Here is a 23569-nt window from a genome sequence, read left to right as displayed (position 1 = left end):
TCCATGCAAACTTTTAAGATCAAGGGGGAGCGGATGGATTCTTGCAGGACTCAACGGTTGTTGGGGAGAGTTGGTGATCTGGAGAATTACAGTTAGACAATTTGGTGTCAGTTAGCATGGTAGCAGTCTTTCCAATCCCCATGTAGTGATGTAGAATGTCAGTGAGTTATTGTGGTGTAATGTGTCAAACACTGCTGAGAGTTTGAGGAGAAACACTAGGCTGGGGTGGCCATTGTGCAGGATGTTGAGGGAATTGTCGGCCACTTTGATGGTAGCAGTTTCCATGCTGCATCTCGGTCTGAAGCCACAGTGAAAAAAAATATTAGTAATCAAGGTGAATATAACATTATAGTAGTAATATCGCAGGGGCTGTGAGTGATTAATATTGCTCAGAGAAACAAAAATAAGCAAGTGAATAAAAACATGTCTTAAATGGTAATAAAGGAAAAAATCAAGTACTAGTAATAATGTAATGCAAAATAACGAAACAATCTCACAAAAAAGACCAATTATGAATAATAGTTATTACAAATTTATAAAGAAATTTGAAACTATATATATATTTCTGAGGCTTGTGGAATCTGCTTAGATCACATGCTGTGCATAGGCCGACATCTAGTGGATGCTGCAGAGTATTACAGTTTGTTTTTCGAAACTCGAAAAAGGGCATCGACACAGGGCATGCCAGTAATACTATCCCTAGTGTGACGTCCACTGTACCCATGATCCCTCACGCGTCTAGGACCCTCAGATTGTTTTTTCCGCCATACTGGTCAGAAGCATCCCGCGGAGTTCCTGGCCTTAGCCACAATTTTGCTAAAATATCCTAATATTTCCCTGTTTCTCCACCCCAACGTCGAGCCACTGAAATTCGACACTCGATGTTGGCCCGGAGAAGGAATCAACCGTCGACAGCTGCATGACGGACTTGGGCCTCGGAAGGCCTCTGACCTCGGCCCGGGCTTCGGAAGGCCTCTGACCTCGGCCCGGGACTTGGAAGGCCTCTGGCCTCAGCCCTGCAAGTAGGGAGAGTGGGGGTTGGCACATACTCTACACTCCTTAATATATAGGTACATCTTCTATATCTTCCTACATTCATTAGCCCGCTGCCACAAGGTGCGTATGGAGGGTACCCCTTTCCAATTTTGGCCCAATTGCAACCGCAAGTACCCTTGGGTTGACAGACACGGCACGTGCAACCTCTGCTTGCCGAGGGACCACCCTGAGGCGAACTGCAGAGCGTGTAGTATGTTTAAACCAAAAACACTAAAGGACTGTTCTATCAAGCGTTGGGCCCACCACCCCAGGCGTCAAGATGCCATGGCAACGGAGGGCACCTTCAGCGATGGCAGTGATGCTGTGCTTTCGGACGGCGAGGGCAACGTGGCGTCGAGAGACAGCCAAGCGCAAGTCCCCGACCTCGGAAGGTCGTCCGGCAGGGCGGCAATGGGGAAAACACCCGGCGACACAAGCGCTACCCACACCACTTCCACCAAACATAAGTCCCACCGAGACTCAACGCGCACGTCGAGTTTTCGGTAAGAGGCACACAGAGAGCGGTCCACCTCTGGGCGTTCTCGATCTAGATCGCCGCATGACTCCAGGCAGCCATCCACTGTTGCCAAGAGTGCCTCGCTCCCTAAGGTAACGGAGGTTCGATCTTCGGAAGACAAAGCCAACCTCTATCCCCAGGCCGCACTCCAGGAGTCGGCGTCAGCAGACCGCTTAATGGCTGTTCCCGAGTCCCAACCTGCACACTCTAGAGATAGGGACACTACCTCCGAAGCTCGATGCCAGACGTCGAAAGACTCCGAAGGGGCGAATAAACAGGGAAAACACTCTTCCACCCACGGGGAGGGGGGAAAACCACAAAAGAAGCATTATCTACCTTCTTCCACTCCTCAGAAGCAGACAGACAGGCAAAAACAGACGGACAAGTCTCAGTCTTCTGTCATTTTAAAGACCCCTGTACTAACGCAGAGGTCCAGTCAGGACAAGACAGGCAAACTCTCCCAGGAAAGAGTCATTCCCAGCTCAAAGGAATAGTCTAGTGACGACATAGACAGGGTTATGTCTAGGATGTCGTATTTGGCAGACTTCTATGCCAAGAATCCTGAACACTTCCTCTCATATACCCATGACGGGGCTGCACCCTCAGGTTCTAGGGACCCGATACCCCCAAGTAAGAAGTCCCAGGTTGAAGCACCAACACGGTCTTCGGACCCTTTCTGTATACAGCCCTACTCTCAATATAATGAGGATCCACACTTTATTGAGGATCCTGATTTGGGCATGTTGGGAGAACAATCTGGGACGGGCTACTATGGGGATGATGAGGACCATGAGGAGGAAGAGGACGACCCAGAAACCTACAGGGTAGATTCCCCAGTAGACAAAGATCCCCCGGTTACCGACTCCCCAGTCGACAACCAACCTCTCCTGAATGAAGTGCTGTCCAGAGCAGCAGAACACTTCCACATTGACACCCAGGGAGCACAGGAAGAGCGGGACTTTGCAGAAGAATTAGTGGGAGAAAGGAGACCTGTTGCCCAGGCCATCCCTATCCTTAAAACGATACAAAGGAGGATAGACCCTTCCCTTCTAAATCGCAACCTCACCAGGGCGGTAAATCCCAGGATAGAGAAACTTTTCAGGGCAGCCCAATCAGACCCGCTGTACATAAGGGGGCAACTGAAACTGGACTCCCTGGTAGTTATGAACACACGTAAGAGGGCGGGAACACCCCTGTCATCGTCCAAAGCTCCTCCCGACAAGGAGAGCAAGAAGATTTATGGCTTGGGTAGTCAAGTAGCCTCCACTTCCGCCTACCAGACAAGGATCGCCAACTCCACCACCCTACTGGCGAGTTACATCTGCCAGCAGTGGGAGGAAGTCACGGCACTCATAGACTCCGCCCCAGAACCCTTAAAAGGCCAATTGGCACGGGTTGCATCGGAGGGAAGAGCTGTGTCCGGTTGCATCTTAAAAGCAACCTTTGATGCCGCGGATAACGCCGGCAGATTGATAGCAGAAAGCACTGTTATCGAAAGACATGCTTGGTTACGCCAGTCTGGGTTCAAATCCGAAACACAAGCATCATTAATAGACAAACCGGTGGAGTCAGATCTACTGTTTGGGAAGGCGGTAGACGACGCCCTGAAAAATGCCAAGGATGAGTACAAGACTCTCAAATCCCTAGGCCAATTAACCAACAAACCCCCGAATTAAAGAGGGAATGGCAATTTTCTTCGCCCACACGGACAAAATTCCCACAGAGGAACAAACTATTCCCAGGGGCAGGGTACACCATGGAACAACAACAACCAGCAGTCTACCCAGAGTTATGGCAGGGGTAATAAGAGAGGATGTGGTAAGGGTAGAGGCAGCCCCAGTAGAGGCGGCTGCACGCCTCCACCAAAACAGTGACGTTCCGTTCAGGGTCCCTTCTCACGCATCCCCAGTAGGGGGACGCATTACCAACTTCACCCAAGCTTGGGAAGGTATCACATCAGACAGATGGGTGCTGTCCACATTGTCCGCATAGAACTGTTAGAGCACCCCCAAAACCACCTGCCATGTTAAAAAGTACACTCATTAGACCACCAGAAGATCCTCCTCGAAGAGATTGCCAATCTTCTAGCAAAGGACACGATAGAACTTGTCCCGGGACACCAGGTAAACAGGGGTATTTATTCAATTTACTTCCTTGTGCCAAAAAAAGATTTGACAATGTGCCCAGTATTGGACTTAAGGCCTGCAAACAAGTATATCAAGCCCCAAACATTTTGCATGACTACTCTCCAAGAGGTAATCCCCCTCCTAAAAAAGGGGGATTACATGGCAACATTGGACATGAAAGATGCTTATTTTCATATTTCCATGTTCCCAGCTCACAAAAGATACTTGCGCTTCAAGATGGACAGTCAGCACTACCAGTTCAAAGTACTGCCATTCGGGATAGCCTTGGCTCCAAGGGTATTCACCAAGGTACTGGCGGTGGCGGCGGCACACCTACGCAGGGAGTGTACCCTTATCTGGACGACTGGCTCATCACGGGGGAGACCCCAGTAATTTGCAGAACAAACATTCAAAGAACTATCAACCTCCTCTTCGAATTAGGTTTCTCCATAAACGAGAAAAAATCAAGTCTGGTGCCAAGCACCTACAAACAGTTCTTAGGAGCTGTCCTAAGCAAACAAGAGGGGTTATAAGACAGCCTTCTTAGTAGCAATTACATCGATAAGAAGGGTCAGTGAAATTCAGACTCTGTCAGTGCAGGATCCTTTCTTTACAGTTTATAAAGATAAACTGATTTTACGTACACATCCTAGGTTCTCACCTAAGTTTATTTAAAAATTCCACGTGAACCAGTCCATCGAGCTTCCGTCTTTCTTCCAAGACCCACAAAGCTCGGCTGAGGTGAAACTACACACTCTAGATGTGCGTAGGGCGGTCCTATACTATGTAAATAAAACCAGACTGCTAAGGAAAACAGACCAACTGTTTGTCTCCGTAGTTACAGGCAAAGAGGGAGATCGTGTCTCTAAAGGTGCCATCTCTAAGTGGATTGTTAACTGTATCCAGCTGTGTTACTCCCTTTCTGAAAAATCTTTGCCTTTCACGCCAAGAGCCCACTCTACAAGAGGCATTGGGGCCACTCTGGCTTTCATTGCAAATGTACCCCTTGACACCATTTGCAAAGCAGCTACTTGGAGCTCTATTCACACCTTTTCTCAGCACTACTGCATTGACACCCATTCTAAGACAGATACTCAAGTGGGACAAGTGGTTCTAAGACATTTATTTGCTCATGACCCTTCTCACATCCCACATCCTTCTTCTAACACTGCTCGCTAATCTATGCACAGCATGTGATCTAAGCAGATTCCACAAGCCTCAGAAGGGATACATTACTCACCGTAATCGTATTTGTGATGCTTGTATCTGCTTATATTCACATGCGACCCACCCTTCCTCCCCTCTGAGAGAAGGCGCATGGATGCTTGTAGTCTTATCTATCTATCTGCTTGGATTATCTGTACTCACGCTACTCCTCATGCTACCTCATGTCAGAAAAAATACAATCTGAGGGTCCTAGACGCGTGAGGGATCATGGGTACAGTGGACGTCACACTAGGGATAGTATTACTGGCACGCCCTGTGTTGACGCCCATTTTCGAGTTTCGAAAAACAAACTGTAATACTCTGCAGCTTCCACTAGATGTCGGCCTATGCACAGCATGTGAATCTAAGCTAATACAAGCATCAGAAATACGATTACGGTGAGTAATGTATCATATATATATTTCTGAGGCTTGTGGAATCTGCTTAGATCACATTGTTTTTTTCCGCCATACTGGTCGGAAGCATCTTGCGGAGTCCCCTGGCCTTAGCCATACTTTTGCTAAAATTTAAAATTATTAATCTATTGACATCCTTCCCCACCCCAACGTCGAACTTCGATACTCGACGCCGGCTGGAGAAGAAATCGACCGTCGGCTGCTGCACGACGGATTTGGGCCTCGGAAGGCCGCTGGCCTCGGCCCGGGCCTGGTAGGCCGCTGGCCTCGGCCCTGCAAGTAGGGAGAGTGGGGGGTGGTACATACTCTACACTCTTGGTATATAGGTACACCTTATACATTTCCTACACTTATCAGGCCGCTGCCTCATGGTGCGTATGGAGGTTACCCCTTTTCAATTCTGCCCCAAGTACAACCGCAAATACCCTTGGGTCGACAGGCACGCCACGTGCAATCTTTGCTTGCCGAGGGACCACCCCGAAGCGAACTGCAGAGCGTGTAGTAGGTTTAAACCTATGACACTTAAGGACCGTTCGACGAAGCGTTGGGCCCACCACGCCAGGCAGGCGGCCATGGCAGCGGAGGGCGCCTTCAGTACTTTCGGACGGCGAGGGCATTACGACGTCGAAAGACAGCCGAGCGCAGGTCCCCGATCTCGGAAGGTCGTCCGGCAGGGCGGCTATGGGGAAGACCCCCGGCGACGCAAGCGCTTCACATACTACACACACTAAACACACTAAGTCCAACCGAGACTCGACGACGTCGAGTTCTCGGAAAGAGGCACAGACAGAACGGTCCGATTCGGTGTCCTCTGGGCGCTCTCGATCAAGATCGCCGCATGACTCCAGGCAATCATCCACTCTTGCCAAGAGTGCCTCGCTCCCTAGGCTAACAGAAGTTCGATCGTCGGAAGACGAAGACGACTTCCACCCCCAGGCCGCACTCCAGGAGGCGGAGCCTGCAATTAAAGCCAGCGAGGCCCCACGCTCGAAGGACAGGGACACCTCTCCCGATCCTCGACATTAGGCATCGAAAAACTCTGGAGCCACTAAGGGACAGGGAAAACATTTTTCTACGCACGGGGAGGGGGGAAAACAGCAGAAGAAACTACCATACATTCTTCCACACCTGTGAAACACTCCACCCCCCCTAAACAGACAGACAAGCCCAGGTCTGCTGATAGGTCCACAACCAGCAAAGCTACTCAAGATAAATCCCATAGACTTGCTGAGAGAGTCATTCCCAGTTCCAAAAAATGGTCCAGTGAAGACATAGATAGGGTCATGTCAGGAATGTCTTTGGCTGATTTTTATGATAAAAATCCAGAACATTTCCTCTCGTATGATCCGCAAGGGGCCACACCCTCAGGCTCTACTGATCCTATCCCCCCGAGTAAGAAGGCCCGGTTTGAAACCCCGATGAGGTCTGAACCCTTCGAGGTACAACCTTACGCAACACCATACTGACGGTATCAAGAAGAGGCTTCCTTTTGTGGAGACCAAGAATTTGGTATGATAGAAGAGCAAACCGGGACGGGCTACTATGGGGAAGATGAGGAACAGGAAGAAGAAGAGGATAACCCGGAAACATACAGAGTAGATTCCCCGGTAGAGAACGAAGCCCCGGTTACCGACTCCCCGGTCGATAATCAGACCCTCCTAAATGAGGTTCTCGCGCAGCAGAACATTTCCACATTGACACCCACGGTGTACAGGAGGAAAGGGACTTTGCAGAAGAGTTAGTGGGAGAAAGGAGGCCGGTTGCCCAGACCATCCCTATCCTTAAATCCATTCAGCGGAGAATAGATCCGTCCCTGGTGAACCCAAACCTCACCAGAGCAGTCAATCCCAGGGTTGAAAAACTTTTCAAGGCAGCTCAGTCTGACCCTCTCTATATTAGAGGGCATCTGAAGCCAGACTCCCTAGTTGTTACCAACACTCGTAAGAGGGCTGGAACACCCTTGTCTTCGTCAGAAGCTCCTCCCGACAAGGAGAGCAAAAAACATACGGTTTCGGCAGGAAGGTAGCCTCAACGTCCGCCTATCAAGCAAGGATTGCTAACTCCACCACCTTGTTGGCCAGCTACAACTACCATCAGTGGGAGGAAGTCGCGGCTCTCATAGCCTCTGCTCCTGAACCGTTAAAGGGCCAATTAGCTCGGATTTCCGCAGAGGGTAGAGCCGTGTCTGGTTGGATTTTGAAAGCAACCTTCGACGCCGCGGATAACGCAGGCAGATTGATAGCAGAAGGTACTGTTATCAAGAGACATGCGTGGTTATGACAGTCTGGTTTTAAGGCAGAAACTCGGGCATCATTGTTAGACAAACCGGCGGAAGCCGATCTGTTGTTTGGTAAAGCGGTTGAGGACGCACTGAAAAATGCCAAGGATGAATACGAGACACTCAAATCCCTTGGCCAGTTAACCAATAAACCCCCTAACCAGAGAGGGAATAGTAATTTTTGTCGCCCACGCAGCCAAAATTCCCAGAGAGGATCTAACTATTCCCAGGGGCAGGGTACACAGTGGAACAACAACCAACAGTCTACCCAGGGTTACGGCAGAGGTAATAGGAGAGGTTGTGGTAAAGGCAGAGGCAGCCCCAGCAAGGGAGGCGGCACGCCTCCACCAAAGCAGTGACGCTCAGTTCAGGGTCCCTTCTCACGCAACCCCAGTAGGGGGACGTATTTCAAACTTCACCCAGGCTTGGGAAGGGATCACATCAGACAGATGGGTGCTGTCAACAGTATCCACGGGATATTGTATAGAGCTACTGCAGCGTCCCCGGAACCATCCTCCACGACAAAGAGTACACTCCTTAGAACATCATAAGATTCTCCTCGAGGAGATCGCCATTCTTCTACAAAAGGACGCGATAGAACTCGTCCCGGGACACCAGGTAAACAAGGGTATTTATTCAACTTACTTCCTTGTGCCAAAGAAAGACTTGACAATGCGCCCAGTATTGGACTTACGGCCTGCCAACAAGTATGTCAAGCCCCAAAAATTTTGTATGACCACGCTACAAGAGGTAATCCCCCTCCTAAAAAAGGGGGATTACATGGCAACCTTGGATATGAAAGATGCTTATTTTCATATTTCCATGTGCCCAGCGCACAGAAAGTACTTGCGCTTCAAGGTGAACAGTCGCCACTACCAATTCAAGGTACTGCCCTTCGGGATAGCTTCAGCACCAAGGGTATTCACCAAGGTACTGGCGGTGGCGGCTGCACACCTACGCAGGGAGGCAATCCCAGTGTACCCTTATCTGGACGACTGGCTCATAATGGGGGAAACCCCAGGAATTTGCAGGACAAACATTCAAAGGACTATCGACCTCCTCCACGAATTAGGCTTCTCAATCAACGAGAAGAAGTCAAGCCTGGTGCCAAGCACCTCAAAACAATTCCTAGGAGCAATCCTGGATACCCAGGAGGGGTTGACCTTTCCTTCAGAAGAAAGAATTCGGAATATACTTCTGCAAATTCTGCATTATCAGTCCGGTCAACAAATAACGGTACGCAAAGCAATGCGTTTACTGGGCATGATGGCGTCATGCATTTACCTGGTCCCCCACGCGCGCCTACACATGCGTCCCATGCAGGAATGGTTGGCGAAACAGTGGTCTCAGGCAAGTGGTCAGTGGGACGATCTAGTGGTCGTTTCGCCAACACTGGTACAAAGCCTTCACTGGTGGACAAGAGAGAATCTCGCAAAGAGGAAACCCTTTTACGATCCGGAAGTACAGGCAGTAGTCACTACAGATGCATGTCTGACGGGGTGGGGAGATCACCATCTCCACCACACAGCTCAGGGTCTCTGGTCTCACTCAGTGGCCAAGAACCACATCAACCTGCTAGAGCTTCTGGCAGTATTCAGAGCGCTTCAGGCGTTCGAGCCCCATCTACTAAACCTGTCAGTGCAAATCCGGACGGACAGCACTACAGCCATGTTCTACCTGAACAAGCAAGGAGGGACTCGCTCGCCAAATCTGTCCAAGCTTGCCCAGAAAATCTGGATATGGGCACTCAGACGGAACATCTTCCTGTCATCACAACATGTTCCAGGGGAGCTCAATTCCCTAGCGGATGCTCTGAGCAGAGACTCCCTCCCAGAGGAACACGAATGGGTTCTTCACAGAGAGGTCGTAGAAAATCTCTTCTCTCAGTGGGGTTTCCCCACTATAGACTTATTTGCCACAAGCGAAAACAAACAATGCCCAGGATTTGCATCCAGGTTCCCCCAACCAGACTCCCAGGGGAACGCCCTGTTGATGAACTGGTCAGGGATGTTTGCGTATGCTTTTCCACCAACTCCTCTCATCAGGAAAGTGGTGAACAAGATGAACAGGGAATCGATGACGCTCGTCCTAGTTGCTCCCATGTGGGCAAGACAACCGTGGTTCCCACACCTATGCAGGATGGCGGTGTGCGAGCCCATCAAACTTCCAGCCTGGTACAACCTACTGTCCCAGCACCAAGGTCAAACAGTGCACCAGCAACCCAACTCAATGAACCTGGCAGCATGGCTTATGAGGTCATAGAGTTTGGACACCTCAAATTGCCACAGAGGTGTATGGACATCCGAAAGGAATCTAGGAAGCCAAACACAAGGCACTGTTACTTTGACAAGTGGAAGAGGTTCGTTATCTGGTGCCAGAGTAGACAAATCAACCCAGTTGATTGCACTCCTTCCACTATTGTTACATACACTCCACCTGCTAGATGCAGGATTGGTTTTTAACTCACTGAAAGTACACCTGGCAGCTCTCTCGGCTTACACCACTTCCCATAGCAAGGTGTCGTGGTGGAAAGTACCAGTAGTTAAAGCCTTCATGGAAGGAGTAAAGAGACTTCACCCTCCTATTTCAAACCCACCGCCAGGGTGGGACCTTAATGTGGTGCTAGCCAAGCTCATGGGCCCCCCTTTCGAACCCATGCATAAAAGCAGTCTCAAATACCTGACTTATAAAACGGCCTTCTTAGTAGCTATTACTTCTATAAGAAGGGTCAGTGAAATTCAGGCTCTGTCAGTGCAAGATCCCTTCTTTACTATCCATAAAGACAAACTGGTTTTACGCACACACCCTAGGTTCTCACCTAAATTTATATCAAAATTCCATGTAAACCAGTCCATCGAGCTTCCGGATTTCTTCCAGAACCCGCAAAGCTCGGCTGAGGTGAAACTACACACCCTAGATGTGCGTAGGGCGGTCCTCTACTATGTAAATAAAACAAGACCGCTAAGGAAAACAGATCAACTGTTTGTCTCCGTAGCTACAGGCAGAGAGGGGGATCGCGTCTCTAAAGGTGCCATCTCGAAGTGGATTATTAACTGTATCCAGCTGTGTTACTCACTCTCTGAAAAGACTCTGCCTTTTACGCCAAGGGCCCACTCTACTAGAGGCATTGGGGCCACTCTGGCTTTCATTGCAAATGTTCCCCTCGACACCATTTGCAAAGCAGCTACTTGGAGCTCTATTCACACTTTTACTCAGCATTACTGCATTGACACCCATTCCAAGACAGATTCACAAGTGGAACAAGCGGTTCTAAGACATTTATTTGCTCATGACCCTTCTCACATCCCAGCACCTTCTTCTGGTACTGCTCGCTAATCTATGCACAGCATGTGATCTAAGCAGATTCCACAAGCCTCAGAAGGGATACATTACTCACCGTAATCATATTTCTGATGCTTGTATCTGCTTAGATTCACATGCGACCCACCCTTCCTCCCCTCCGAGAGAAGGCGCATGATTGCTTGTAGTCTTACCTTTCTGTCTATCTGCTTGGATTATCTGTACTCACGCTACTCCTCATGCTACCTCATGTCAGAAAAAATACAATCTGAGGATCCTCTGGCGCGTGAGGGCCCTTGGGTACAGTGGACGTCACACTAGGGATAGTATTGCTGGCACGCCCTGTGTCGACGCCCAATTTTCGAGTTTCGAAAAACAAACTGTAATACTCCGCAGCTCCCACTAGATGTCGGCCTATGCACAGCATGTGAATCTAAGCAGATACAAGCATCAGAAATACGATTACGGTGAGTAATGTATCCCATATATATATATATATGTGTTCAATGAAATAACTGTGTTAAAGGGACCTTACGGTTACAAGTTACAAGTAAAAACTGAAAAAATCAGAAATTCGCCAGTTATGGTAAGCTAAGCAACCATAAATCACGCCACCACCGTGCACTGCTAAAACTAACACCCAGGACATCAAAGATGACATCACAAATGGCATTGATGACATCACTGATAACATCACATATCCGGGCCTCTTGTTTTTGTTCACTGACATATCTAGTCCAGGTGGTTTTGTTCACTGACAGTCAGAATATTAAAATTCAAAAGGTACTACATATCTAGATGCTAACCTTGTTGTATGTTCTTATAGTACTTTCTTTAGGATTTGTTCTCTGCTCATGGTGCACATACTTGGGGCAGTAAACAGGCCTCAAACACACAATTCATTTGTATACATAAAGATGAACCTTAATGGTATTAACATTTACTGGTGATGCTTTTTCTTTCTTCCTTACTTTAGTTTCCCTGTATATGCCGCTGATTTGTATGCATTGTGGGTATTCATATGTATTGTTTGTACTAGCACAAGTGTGTAGTAAGTCTTGAATTTTCAGCTATTTATTGCATGTTTAACACTACTCAAAACTCTGATAAGGTAGCATTCATTATGTTGCTATACAAATTTGACAGTTTCTGGTTTTACTAGTAACCATAACATCCCTTTAACAAAGTTTTTTAAGTCAATTTCATGGGTTTTTACCAGTGCATTCTAATTTCCTACAACTTGCTAATATCATACTTACCCCAATTTAGCAACATTTGTGTCCAATTTCCAAAGTATCACCTTCAGACTCTGTCGTTTCCCACCTTCTATCATCATTTTTAACGCTTTATACACATTTTACAACTTTTTCCACGGTTTTAGTATTTGTCGACATCCGGGAACTTCTGACGTCATTGCAGACTTGCCAGACAGTCTCATGTGACATTGCGCGCGCACATCATGATGACATGTTCGTTAATGCGTCCGTGCTTAGCGGACAGTTCGGAACCGCATTTCCTGCTGATCTAGGAACTTTCGAGCTCAAAATGTACCCTTGCACAGCTCCTACACCTATTCTTACTCATTATCCATTAACAATCTAGTACCGAGCACATACTTGTAGGAATATTAGCAAAACTGCTATTTATCTTACAAATGGCATCAGCTGTTGCCATCCCTCCTCCACAAGAGCCACCACCACCACCAGCTGGAGCACCTACACAACAAAAAAAGAACAGTACTTCTAAAGACAATGAAGAGGACCAACAAGGTGATGTAGAGGAAGTGCCTACCTCTATCACCCAGAGAGAATCATGGGTGTGGCAGTTCTTTAACACTGTTGGGAATGTACCCAAGGCTAAAGCTACCAAAGTGAAATGCACTGAGTGCAATGTTGTGCTCAGTCACTGACTACCTGGACAGTACTCCTACGGGAGCACCTCCATGCGCCGCCACACCAAATCCAACCACCGCAATGCTCTCAGAAAGGTTGCTCCTTAGCAAGTAGTAGGCTGTCTTCCTCCACCTCATCTTGCTCAACCAATGCTGTAACCACTCAGCTACTTCTGTGGGACACAAAATCCCACCAGCTACCTTGCAAACAATAAAAGAGGCTGTTGATCCATATATTTCAAACACAACAGTTCTTTGTATATACTGCAACACACCACTCTGCAGGGAGGAGCAATTTTGAAGTGCTTTTGAAGCTGGAATCAAGAGCATAAGTAACACTGCGACCTACCTTGGATGTAACACACGCGCACCACCTTTCCCTGTCTACCTGCCCCTCCATATTAGTGCTTGGTGCCTCTTCCCTCATTTCCCTACTCAACTTACGTTCTAACCTCTCCTGCAAAAAAACCAACAAAAAAAAAGGTTCCTTTAGGAACCACCTTTCACAGTTAAAAAATAGAACTTAAAAAACAAATCTTATAGACTCCAACTACTTTACATTTCTCAGTAAAGTACATACACTCAATACGATTTTCCCATATTTCCATTGGTGTTTTGGGTTCTGCTGATGGGAATAATGTGGCGTTCATCCCCCGTTTCAGGGACTGGAATGGGGGATAACGGCCCGGCAGCTCAAGTTATCGGACCAAGCGAAGCAAGGGCAGATAACGAGGGCTCCGGACCGTTATCCCCCATTCCAGCCCCTGCAATGGGGGACGAAGGCTATTAGCACCCCGGGTTGCCAAAGCGGTAACCCTGGTTGCTAAAAAAAAGGATTTTTCTTCCTACACCAAGCCCCTTTTCCCTTTCCATGGTGGCCAGCAGAAGGCAAAGAGACCACCCTATGACCATATCCCTTTCAAACCTATCCCCATTTCGAAAGGCTTTACCACATAGCAGGTCCCTGGTGGACATGGCCACTTTATCCCCATTGGTCATCCCTCGTGGTCTTGGCCAGTAGCCAGATTGTTCATATCATGACATTATGCCATGACTCTGACAATCTACCTACTGCCCATGGCCACATGGTATACCTCAGTCACCAAATATGTATCTCTATTGTTTGTACCTACATTATGACACTTGTCAAAAAATAAAACACTGACACATTTGCAAAACCATGTTTTCAGGTCCTTGCCAATGCTCCTTACACGAGTTTGCTGGAAATCCGCCCATGTTTTTTTTTTCTTCAAGAGTGTCAAAATGTAAGTACATACAATAGTCATATAACTTAACAGCCACTTGACAAAATCCATTTAGACTTTTCACAAACATTCAAAATGGAAGATGGACATGGGCAGCGATGGATACAGCTCCAGCTCCACCTAGACCCCTTTCCTCATCTTGGAACAAAAAGCCTCAGTGGCATAGAAAAATCATCATGAGCCTTGTGAAAGTTACAAATTTGCCACTGCCAAAGAACACATGCTGACATGCTGACCAGGCACCTCTTCACAATACCATACTTTCCTGTGTCTTGCGCAGGAGGGATTAGGGACTGGGACACATTTGCTACTATTTATCCTTCACTAACCTATGGCCTCTCTCACTCACTCACACACTTCATATATCCAGCCTTCCTTTCACTTATTCCTTCCACACAATACACAGAATCTCATACACCCACTTGCCACGCTACCCATGTGACTTCCAAAAAAACAATAACCAATCTGCAAAGTCCACGCACTCACCTAGCAACACATAAGCACGCAAATTCATCTATCCACTGTGGAAAAGTCACTTGTGAAGACCAGAATATGGGGGGCCAGTAGGCTCTGCGGACGAGAGTAAGCAACTCGCTCAGTGAAGCAGCCTCTACAGGTGTTACGGGGATCCCTCAGAGCCTTGCACTCTCCAAACCTGCCCTCTCACGGGGCACTAGCTCTAAAAACTGACAGGGGCCTCAATGGCTATCAAATACACAGTTGGGCAGAGTGGGAGCTGAACCACAAGGAGCTCATGGGATACTGAACGCAAATATCAGAATGTATCACAATCCCCTAATGGCTTCTGCACTGCCAACTCACCAGCTCACCCATAAAGAAACATTCACACATATATCATGGATAGTCAAGAACACCATAAGACATACACGCTGGTCCATTCTGGTGCCATTGATATTCAAGGAGGTGGGGACGTGACTTGCAAAAGCCATGAAAGGGGTGTCCGACTTCAAGATGGAAGCTTGATTTTTTTTTAGCTGGGAAACCATAGTTTAATGCACTAACAAGTGGAATTGGAACACACAAGCGCAATGAGGGAAGAAAGGGAACACACGGTGGGAGGTGAGATTAGGGAAACAAGATCAATCATACATTCCTTAGAGACTAGGGAAACTAGCCAATCAATCCCACGCCTTATTAGAGCCACTCAGACCAAGAGGTCTGTGTAAAAAAAGTCAGCCAAACCCCGTTCGGAAGGAGAGTTTGGGAGCTTGTGCAGGAGAGAACAAAAATATGCAAGGATATTCATTTGCTGAGCAGGGTGGCTCTGTCTTTGATGTAGGTTGCCATGAGACTACTTGGGGCTGCAGTCTAGAGCCTGGCTATTAGCCAGAAGACCAAGGGAGAGAAGACTGCAAGAAAGCATGCTGGGTTGCTATACAGAACCTGTTACTGAGTGACTTGAAACTAGCCAAGAAGAGACACTATCACGTGAACTGTTTTCAAAAAAAGGGATATGGACTAGGGAATAAGGTCCTCTTAGATCAGACTCATGTACTTCTTTGTTCATCCTGACATCTTTAGCCAAAGATGTATTTCATTAATAAAACTCTTTATTTCTAAAGCACATGAAGCAAAATTCAATTTTCATAGTCTAGTACATACTTTAATGCACGTTTCATATGCATTTTCTACCGAATTATTTTAATATACTTTCGAATAATTTAACAAATTGGCCAAAGAATAGCCTTGATAAAGGCCTAAATGTTCGAAAAACACGTGTTGGCTAGGCAAAATCTATTAAGGATTTGGTCAATTTTTAACTGAATTGAACAGGGAGTTCATTTAAATGTATTAAAGTATGTACTAGACTATGAAAATTGGATGTTTGCTTGATGTGCTTTAGAAATAACGTGTTTTGTTAATGAAATACAATAACCTATGTTAACTGCGCATGAACAATAGAAACAACACATATTGCGGGTGGTTAGGGCATAGCCACAGTTTCTATCTTTCAAACGGCAGCCACTAAGATAATTAATGTAGCAATCCTTTGCACAGACATCCCAAACTGTTTCTTCTTTAGCCAAAGATATCCCACTGGACTTTAGTTTCCCCGCAATAGCCATAGGCATCAACCCAACCCACCTATATTGTTGTACTGTCCCTCTGGTGCATTGTGTTCTGTTCTCCCCTGACTGGTAAACCACCCACAAACACATATGTTCAACCACAAAGAAATCCTTTTGTCAACTAATCCAGCTGCACACATATACAGGCACACACACACACACTCACTCACTGGGTCAATAATGACCAATGCTCTCTAGGACTAGAGGGACGAGTATTGGCTAAATCACCTACTCAGTCCCACATTACTACTAAACTAGCAGTGACTGCAACCATGAAGGTGAAACGGACATAGCCCAATGGGTTCTTCACCTCATTTGCTAACATAGGGTGAGGGCAGGCTATATCTTCAGGAGAGATGTGAGCAGATACATTTGCAACACAAACAACAATAACATGGTGCTACCAACCTAAAACCAACCAAGGTTCTATGAAAAACAGCACCATTTTTGTGTGTGTGTAGAATGAGATGGTGATAGTGACTCAAGGTTAGAATGAATGGAAATAGAATTGAGTGAGGTGTGTAAAATGAGGTATGGCCTAGTGTGTTAAGTAACACGACACAATACACTTTAAAAATGGTTAAAACTCGAAACCAAATGAAGTACCGATGGTAAGGGTCTAAGCCTGTGCATTTACCACTGTCAAACGTGATATTTAGACTCCTTAAACAGGAGCTTTTACCAGCACTTTAATAATACACTGAAAGTGCATTTCTAATATTTACCTGTAAAGTGAATAATAAAATATGTTTATTTTTCTACAAATTTCTTGTCTAATTAGTAATTTCTTTTCTCTTGCCTAAAAATGATTATGGTACGAGATTAGAACCCACCCAGAGAAAGCAGTAATGAATAGCGGCAGCACGGTTGTTGTAACTTTTTCAAGGGTTAATCTCTTTATGTAGAGGGTAGGCTGGTGCTTCTTACTCCTCTATCTCTCCTAGTGTTGTAATAGGTTCTATGAAAAACAGGGACTTTAATAAGACTTGCACACCCTTGCAGATTGCAACTCGTCACATATACGACAGCCAAAAAATGGTTAAGTAACACTCTTTTAAGAGCCTGACTCATCATCTAGGCAAAGGTACCTACTGAGGCCATCTGCATTGAAGTTCTGTAATCCAGGTGTAAGCCGGAATGCCAATATTGAGTCCCTTTAGGGATATAGCCAGCGCAGCAACTTTGGATTCACTCCATGCATGGCCATTAACCACCTAAGAGGCATGTGGTCAGTCTGGATTATAAAGTGAGACCCACAAATGTAGGGTTTCGCTTGTGTACCGCACTAAGTACTGCAAATGTCAATTGAGGCCCAATTGAGCTCTCAGTCAGTTGAATGCTGATGTATGCAGCAGGTTGTTCAACCACTTTGGAGTTTACCTACACTAAAACCCTTCCAATTGCAAATTAAAAAGAGTCGGCCTGAATAATGAATTCCTGAACATAATCTGTTATTTTTAGAACTGGGGCCCTACACAGGCCATCTTTTCGGTTCTGAAAAGTGGTTTGCAGGCAGTGTCCACGTGTCTTACGTTTGCATTGTTTTAGATGTTAAGTCCTTCAAGGTAAGGGCAATGGGTGTGTAGTATAGAGCGAGGCTCAAGGCTCTCACCTAAGTCTGTGTGGTACGGATGCACCAATCCTGTACAACTTGATCCTTGGCTTTGGGAGGCTGTTTCTTATCGTTACCCATTTAGTGTTTTATGTAAATAACAGTACCCTGTGCTATCTGGCACTTTGAAGCCATGATAGATAAGCCATTATTCTGCATGGTTTGATGCCCTTGCTTAAGCTGGGAAAGGCTATGCAACACTGATGTTCTCTAGGTCATTTGGAAATGGGTTTACCATCCTCTGAAAGGTGGCAGGGCCATTTTTTATCCAAAAGGCATAACAGTGGCATGCTGAGGTGGACAATGCTGACCTCTCTTTTGCCTGGTCAGTCAGGTCAACCTACCACTACCTGACCATGAGGTAAAAGGTACTCATGTACTTGGCAGCGACAAACTTATCAATTAGCTTGTCTGCATGAGGTATGGGGTGAGTATCTGTCACAGAATTAAACCCCAAAAGTGGCTTCAGTCTTCCAATTGCTGGACCTTTTAGAAACGAGCACCACCTTTTAGGATCCAGCGCCACAAGCCTGGCCCAGGGGCTATTGGATGTCTCATTAACTCTGTGGTCCAACATCTTGGAGACTTCCTCCTTGATAGTGATTCTTGCCTTCTCAAACAGCCGGAGAATTCTGCTCTTTAACAGCTTACTGTCTCCTGTGTCTGTGTCATGGCCTCACCAGTCTGTGCATCCTGGAGTCAGGGAGAATAGATTTGCAAACTAGAACAGCAGCAGCTGCTGGTGGTCCTGCAACTGTTGTTGTGCCAGGTCAGAGGAGGTATGTGCCCCCTCGATAAGCCTATCTGTGGCTTCTGAATGTGATCATTTGGGGAGAGGATCTGCCTTTTCTTCAAACTCACCATCAGTTACTAGAGCAAGTGCCAAGTGATCCCTGCTATAATTGGGTTTCAGCCGGTTGAGTCTGCCTAGGAGCCTTTGTATCAATGAGTTAGTTATCTCATGGATCTTCTCCAGAACCATGTAGGTTCCGGTGCTTATTCCCAAGCGCACTGGACGGTAAATATTCCATAATCCAGACCTTCTACCCTGGAGTATCTCACAGTAACTTTCTGGGCATGTCAGTGTTTCATCAGCTTTGAGATTTTTTGTAGACTGTTGCATGTACTTGGCCATTCTGGACCTGAGCCTAAGGACATAATCCATTACTTCTTGGGAAGGACTTCAACGGTTTCCCTCAAATCTTTCACACAGCTAACGCAGAGGACCTCTAACGGGATGACAAAAGAGAAGCTCAAAAGGACTGCTTCTTACTCCAGGCATGGCAGGAGAATAACCCCATTCTCCTCAGGTGCTTTTCCAAGTCGCCTACCAGGCCTTTAAGTGTCTAGTTAAATCCTGAAATAAACCCATTGATTTGGGGATGGAAACCTGTAGAGAACGTGTTAGATATTTCACACTTCCCCCACATAGCCTTCATATACGCAGATATTGAGTTGGATCCCCTGTCATAAATTACTTCTTCTGGGAATTCCACAAGAGAGAATATTCCTATCAGAGCCTTAGACACCACATGGACTTTGATACTCCTCAAGGGTACTTCTTCAGGTTACCAGGTGGCATAGTCTACCACAACAAAGATCTACCAGTTCTCTGAGGTGGTTTGGGGATTAAAAGGGCCCACAATGTCAATGGCAATTCTCTTGAAAGGCCACCCAACAACCAGTAGTGGAACAAAAGGGGCTTTTTTTAATGCACCCTATCCTGCCAGAAGCTTTGCAAGTATGGCAGGACAGCACAAATACCTTGCTTTTTGCACCTATCTGAGGCCGTTAAAAATGGGCAGATAACCTGGCAGATGTCGTAGTCACCCCTAAGTGACCTGCCAAAAAAGGTTGTGAGCCAAGTCCAGCAGGAACTTTCTGTGGCTTTGGGTCAACCAATCTCCGGTTTTCCACCACCTCAGAATTCATGGGTTCACTGTACAGTAGAGCCTTCTCTCAGTACAAGTTGAACAACCCAGGGACCTAGCCCTGAGACTGATCATCTTCCTGCTCCTGCAGACCTGCCACAATGGGGAAGTTCCTCTGTGCCTTGCAAAGGTTATCTTAAATTGAGCCTCCAGCTGATAACAACTCTCTCAGCTCTGGCAGGTTCCTGAGATCTGAAGCAGCTGTTTCCTCCATCTCAGGCTCTGGTCCTACACCAGTAGGTAATCTGATATCCCTGCATCCTGTGCCACCACACTAGATACACCAGTGGCCATGGGGCTCTCTCCTGTAGGAGAAGGTGCCAATTGACTCTGGATCTGGACTAGGTGTTAAGAGTGTCTCCAATCTTTTACTTTCTCCATCTGACTGAGCTTCTGAAGCCACTGGCTGCTTCTTTGGCCTTGGATATAGGGACCGGGGCAATTCTTATGGGGCAAGGAAGTTCATTCCCTAACCGACAGTCAGCTGGAATTGGTTCTTTCACAGAAACTTAGAGCTGAGAATGTTTCCCCCTCCAGCTAAATGCCATAATTTCCATGTGGCATTGGCTGAGGCCATCAAACCCTCTGACTGTCCTGGATGTATCTGTCCTTATTGCACCCACTGTCACCTGGCAGCCACAGTGCAGCAACTTTGTTCCCATTAATGAAGACGTGCTCCAAAAAAGATCTGAATATTCACTGTAACAGGACGCTCCTCGGGGAACCCAATGCCTTTTCCCAATTAGAGTCACTAGAGAACATTCGACTACTCCTTTACCTGGTGGGAATTCAAATGCTAAGATGCTCCCACTAACTATGGCCTTCTCCATGGAGCTAGCACTGACAACAGCCTGTTCGGGCATACCTTAGGGGCAGTGTTAGTCGTGAATGAGGCATTGATACGTTTTGAGATAAATGGCGCTAGGTCTCTCGCTGCATCTTTGATTATTTAGGTGGGACAGTTGTCACCCTGGAAGTTAGATGGTTTCAGGGATAGCATCATTTTTTCAGTTTCCTAGATAGATACTTTGGTGAAGCTGAATGGTTCTAAGGGGCTGGAGGATTCAATGGGGCTGGTGGATTGCGGCTCAGAAGGAAGCAAGGAGGCTTTTTTTATTGGCAATCTTGTTTTGGAGTGAGGTAATTTTGTTAGTTATGGCATTCTGAATGCTAGTGCACCATAGTTTGTCCTTAGCTGCATTGTCTAGGGGAGGAATGGGGGATTCCAGTTCCCAGAGGATCACAAAAGGTTCCTTAGTGTTGGAGCTGGCATTGGATATTCTACCATTGTAGAGGTCTTTTTTTGTGCGAATTATTTCCTTTTGTAATTATTTGCAAGGTGATTCAGTTGCAACTTGTTTTTATCCGAGGGGGCGTGTGTTAGGGAGGATTCTCCAGAATGGCTAATTTCCCTTACCTACTGAGTACCTCAGCAGCTTTTCTGGATTTCTAGGATTTATTTATTTCACCTGGTAAGAGTGTGAGCCTTTTTTCCCACTCTTACATGTGTTTTGCTGTGTGTTTTACATGTTTTGTGTTCATAGACTGTGGAGCCTCAGCTACTCCATAGGCTTCATCTTTTTACTGTGTGTCACACAGCACCTTTAGTGCAGTGACACAGGGTTGTCTTTTTCAGACTTCCCACTTTAAACTCCATTTTCTGGGACTGACTACTGCCTCCCAGAACATGTAAAGTTGCCATTGACTTTACTAGTCTTTTTAAATCCACAGACCCAGTACAAACTATCTTCCATAGAGTACTGGAAAGGGTTAATAGTTATCCCTTTTTGTCTGTTTCACCTTTACAGAAAAAACTATGCTAAAGCAACATTCCGGTTACAGTGCCCTACTAAGAACCTATGAAATTAACTAACAAAAAACATGTTTAAAGTGACGTTATGGTTAAGTTGCACTACTACAAATCTATCCCCTTTACTGAAAAAGCTATGCTAAAGGAAGGGTCTGGTTACAATGCCCTACTAAAAACCTATCAAATTCAGTGAAAAAACGTTGGTAAAGGGACATTATGCTTCAGTTGCCCTAAGAACAACCTTACAACTTCACTGCAAAAACTTTTGTTACAGGGACGTTACAGTTACTTTGCACTAACAACCACCTATCCATACTATGGTTGCAGGTAAAACCGAAAAACCCCAGAAATTCACCGGTTATGGCAAGCTAAGCAATCATAACTTGCGCTACCACTGTGCACTACAAGGACTAACACCCATGATATCAAAGATGACATCACAAATGTTATTGATGACACGACTGATGACATCACATGTGTGGCTCCCTCTTTTTTTGTTCAGTGACATATGTACACCAGGTGCATTTCTTCACTGAGAGTCAGAAACTAAACATTGGAAAGGTACTATATTTGTAGACCTTACCCTTCACATATGGTATTACACTACTTTCTTTAGGATTCAGGCACATGATATGATACATATACATAAGGGAAGAAGTAAACCTGAAACACAGAAATCAATTCTGTGCATGAAGATAATCAGTTAGGGTATGAACACTTTCTGGTATGCTCATATACACACGATTTCACCCATCTATTCTCTACACACCCATCCACACAACCAAATGCACAAACTCAAGCATTTTTATTATATAGCCCCTAATTCATCCCACACACACAGCCACTACTAACCCATCAACACACAAACCCATCAATCCATCCGTCCACTAAACCAGCAACAAGATAATGTCATAGGTGAAAGAAATCTTGTGTATGGGATTTTTGGTGTTTGTTGTTTTTTGAATTACATCAAAGTCGTTTAAAGTTTTACTGTTGGGTAAGAATATTTGGGGGATGTAAGAATAGACTGTTAATGAGACGAATTAAATTCGTGTTTACCTTGACTCGTTTTATAAAAGTGCAAGTCAAAATACCCAACTAATGCAGATATGTCTTTCTTTTTTCAGTTTGCAGAGTGGTGTTTAGATTATGGTGCACATGGATGTCGAATTCCTGATAGACCGTATTCCCTTTTTGAAGGTAAACAGGGGAAAAGAAACAAAATATGTGAATTCTTGTTTGTGAAATGTGACTACTTAAAAAGGTACTTTATTCATGTTAATGTTGTGAAGATGTGTCTTGGATCCTAAAGAATCACTGAACTTGTGTACATACATCACAGGACCCAGTTTGAAGGTTAGAGTAAAACGTTTTTCTCACTTGTGGTTCTCTCTATTCTGGTTCTCTCTATGGATCAGCATTCTTTTTTTTTTTTTAAATGTCTTTATTTTTTTATTTGCATAGTGGGAGTAGGAACTCTGTACGAGAGCATGTGTGACTGTCATGGCCGCCTCATGGATTTGCTCCTTACATTGGTAGATGTAATGTAGGGACAGAATCAATAATCAGATCTAGTAGCAGCATTGGCACAGCAAGATGGGACAATACTGACATACAGTTATAAATGTACATATTGAATGATGAACAATTTAAGACCATATATAGGTTGGAAGATTATCATTTACAGTATTTCTAACCATGTACAGGTAAAAAGGCAGGATGACTATCTGTAAGGGTCGGAGAGTGCTACTGCCATAAAGCTTTGATGCACTTCCATGGAACAAAATGTGTATTTTCAGAGCAGTCTTGAAACCAAATAGTGGGGATCGACTTGCTATGAGAGGGTACGGAGTTCCACTGATAGGGTGGAAGTAGGAGGGATGGGTGAAAGGCAGAGGCAGTGCAAAGATGATGGCAGACAGTGAGGTTGAGGAGTGCTTGAGATCTCAGATTGCAAAGAGATGAGTAACAAGAGCTTGGGTTAGGCAGGTAAAGGGCTGTGCCCACAGATTGATTTGGAGACTGGAACACATTTAAGGAGGGAGTGATGGTGCATGGACAGTCCTGCTTCTTGAGGTTGTACACAGAAGAG

The 23569-nt window shown here is 45.9% G+C and overlaps 1 protein-coding gene across 3 annotated transcripts in view; it reads left to right on the top strand.

Annotated features, from left to right (window-relative positions):
* Positions 1 to 23569, top strand: part of LANCL2 (LanC like glutathione S-transferase 2) — a 541821-nt gene that overhangs the window by 387806 nt on the left and 130446 nt on the right. For all 3 annotated transcript variants that reach the window (XM_069648293.1, XM_069648295.1, XM_069648292.1), the window contains exon 8: positions 22605 to 22677. In XM_069648293.1, coding sequence (XP_069504394.1) covers positions 22605 to 22677 — 73 coding nt within the window. The remainder of the gene's footprint in view (positions 1 to 22604; positions 22678 to 23569) is intronic.

This window comes from Ambystoma mexicanum, chromosome 2q (assembly GCF_040938575.1).
Source record: "Ambystoma mexicanum isolate Mex_15411 chromosome 2q, UKY_AmexF1_1, whole genome shotgun sequence".
Lineage (NCBI taxonomy): Eukaryota > Metazoa > Chordata > Amphibia > Caudata > Ambystomatidae > Ambystoma > Ambystoma mexicanum.
The sequence above is the reverse complement of the archived record's forward strand: the minus strand, read 5'-3'. Positions and strand labels throughout refer to the sequence as shown.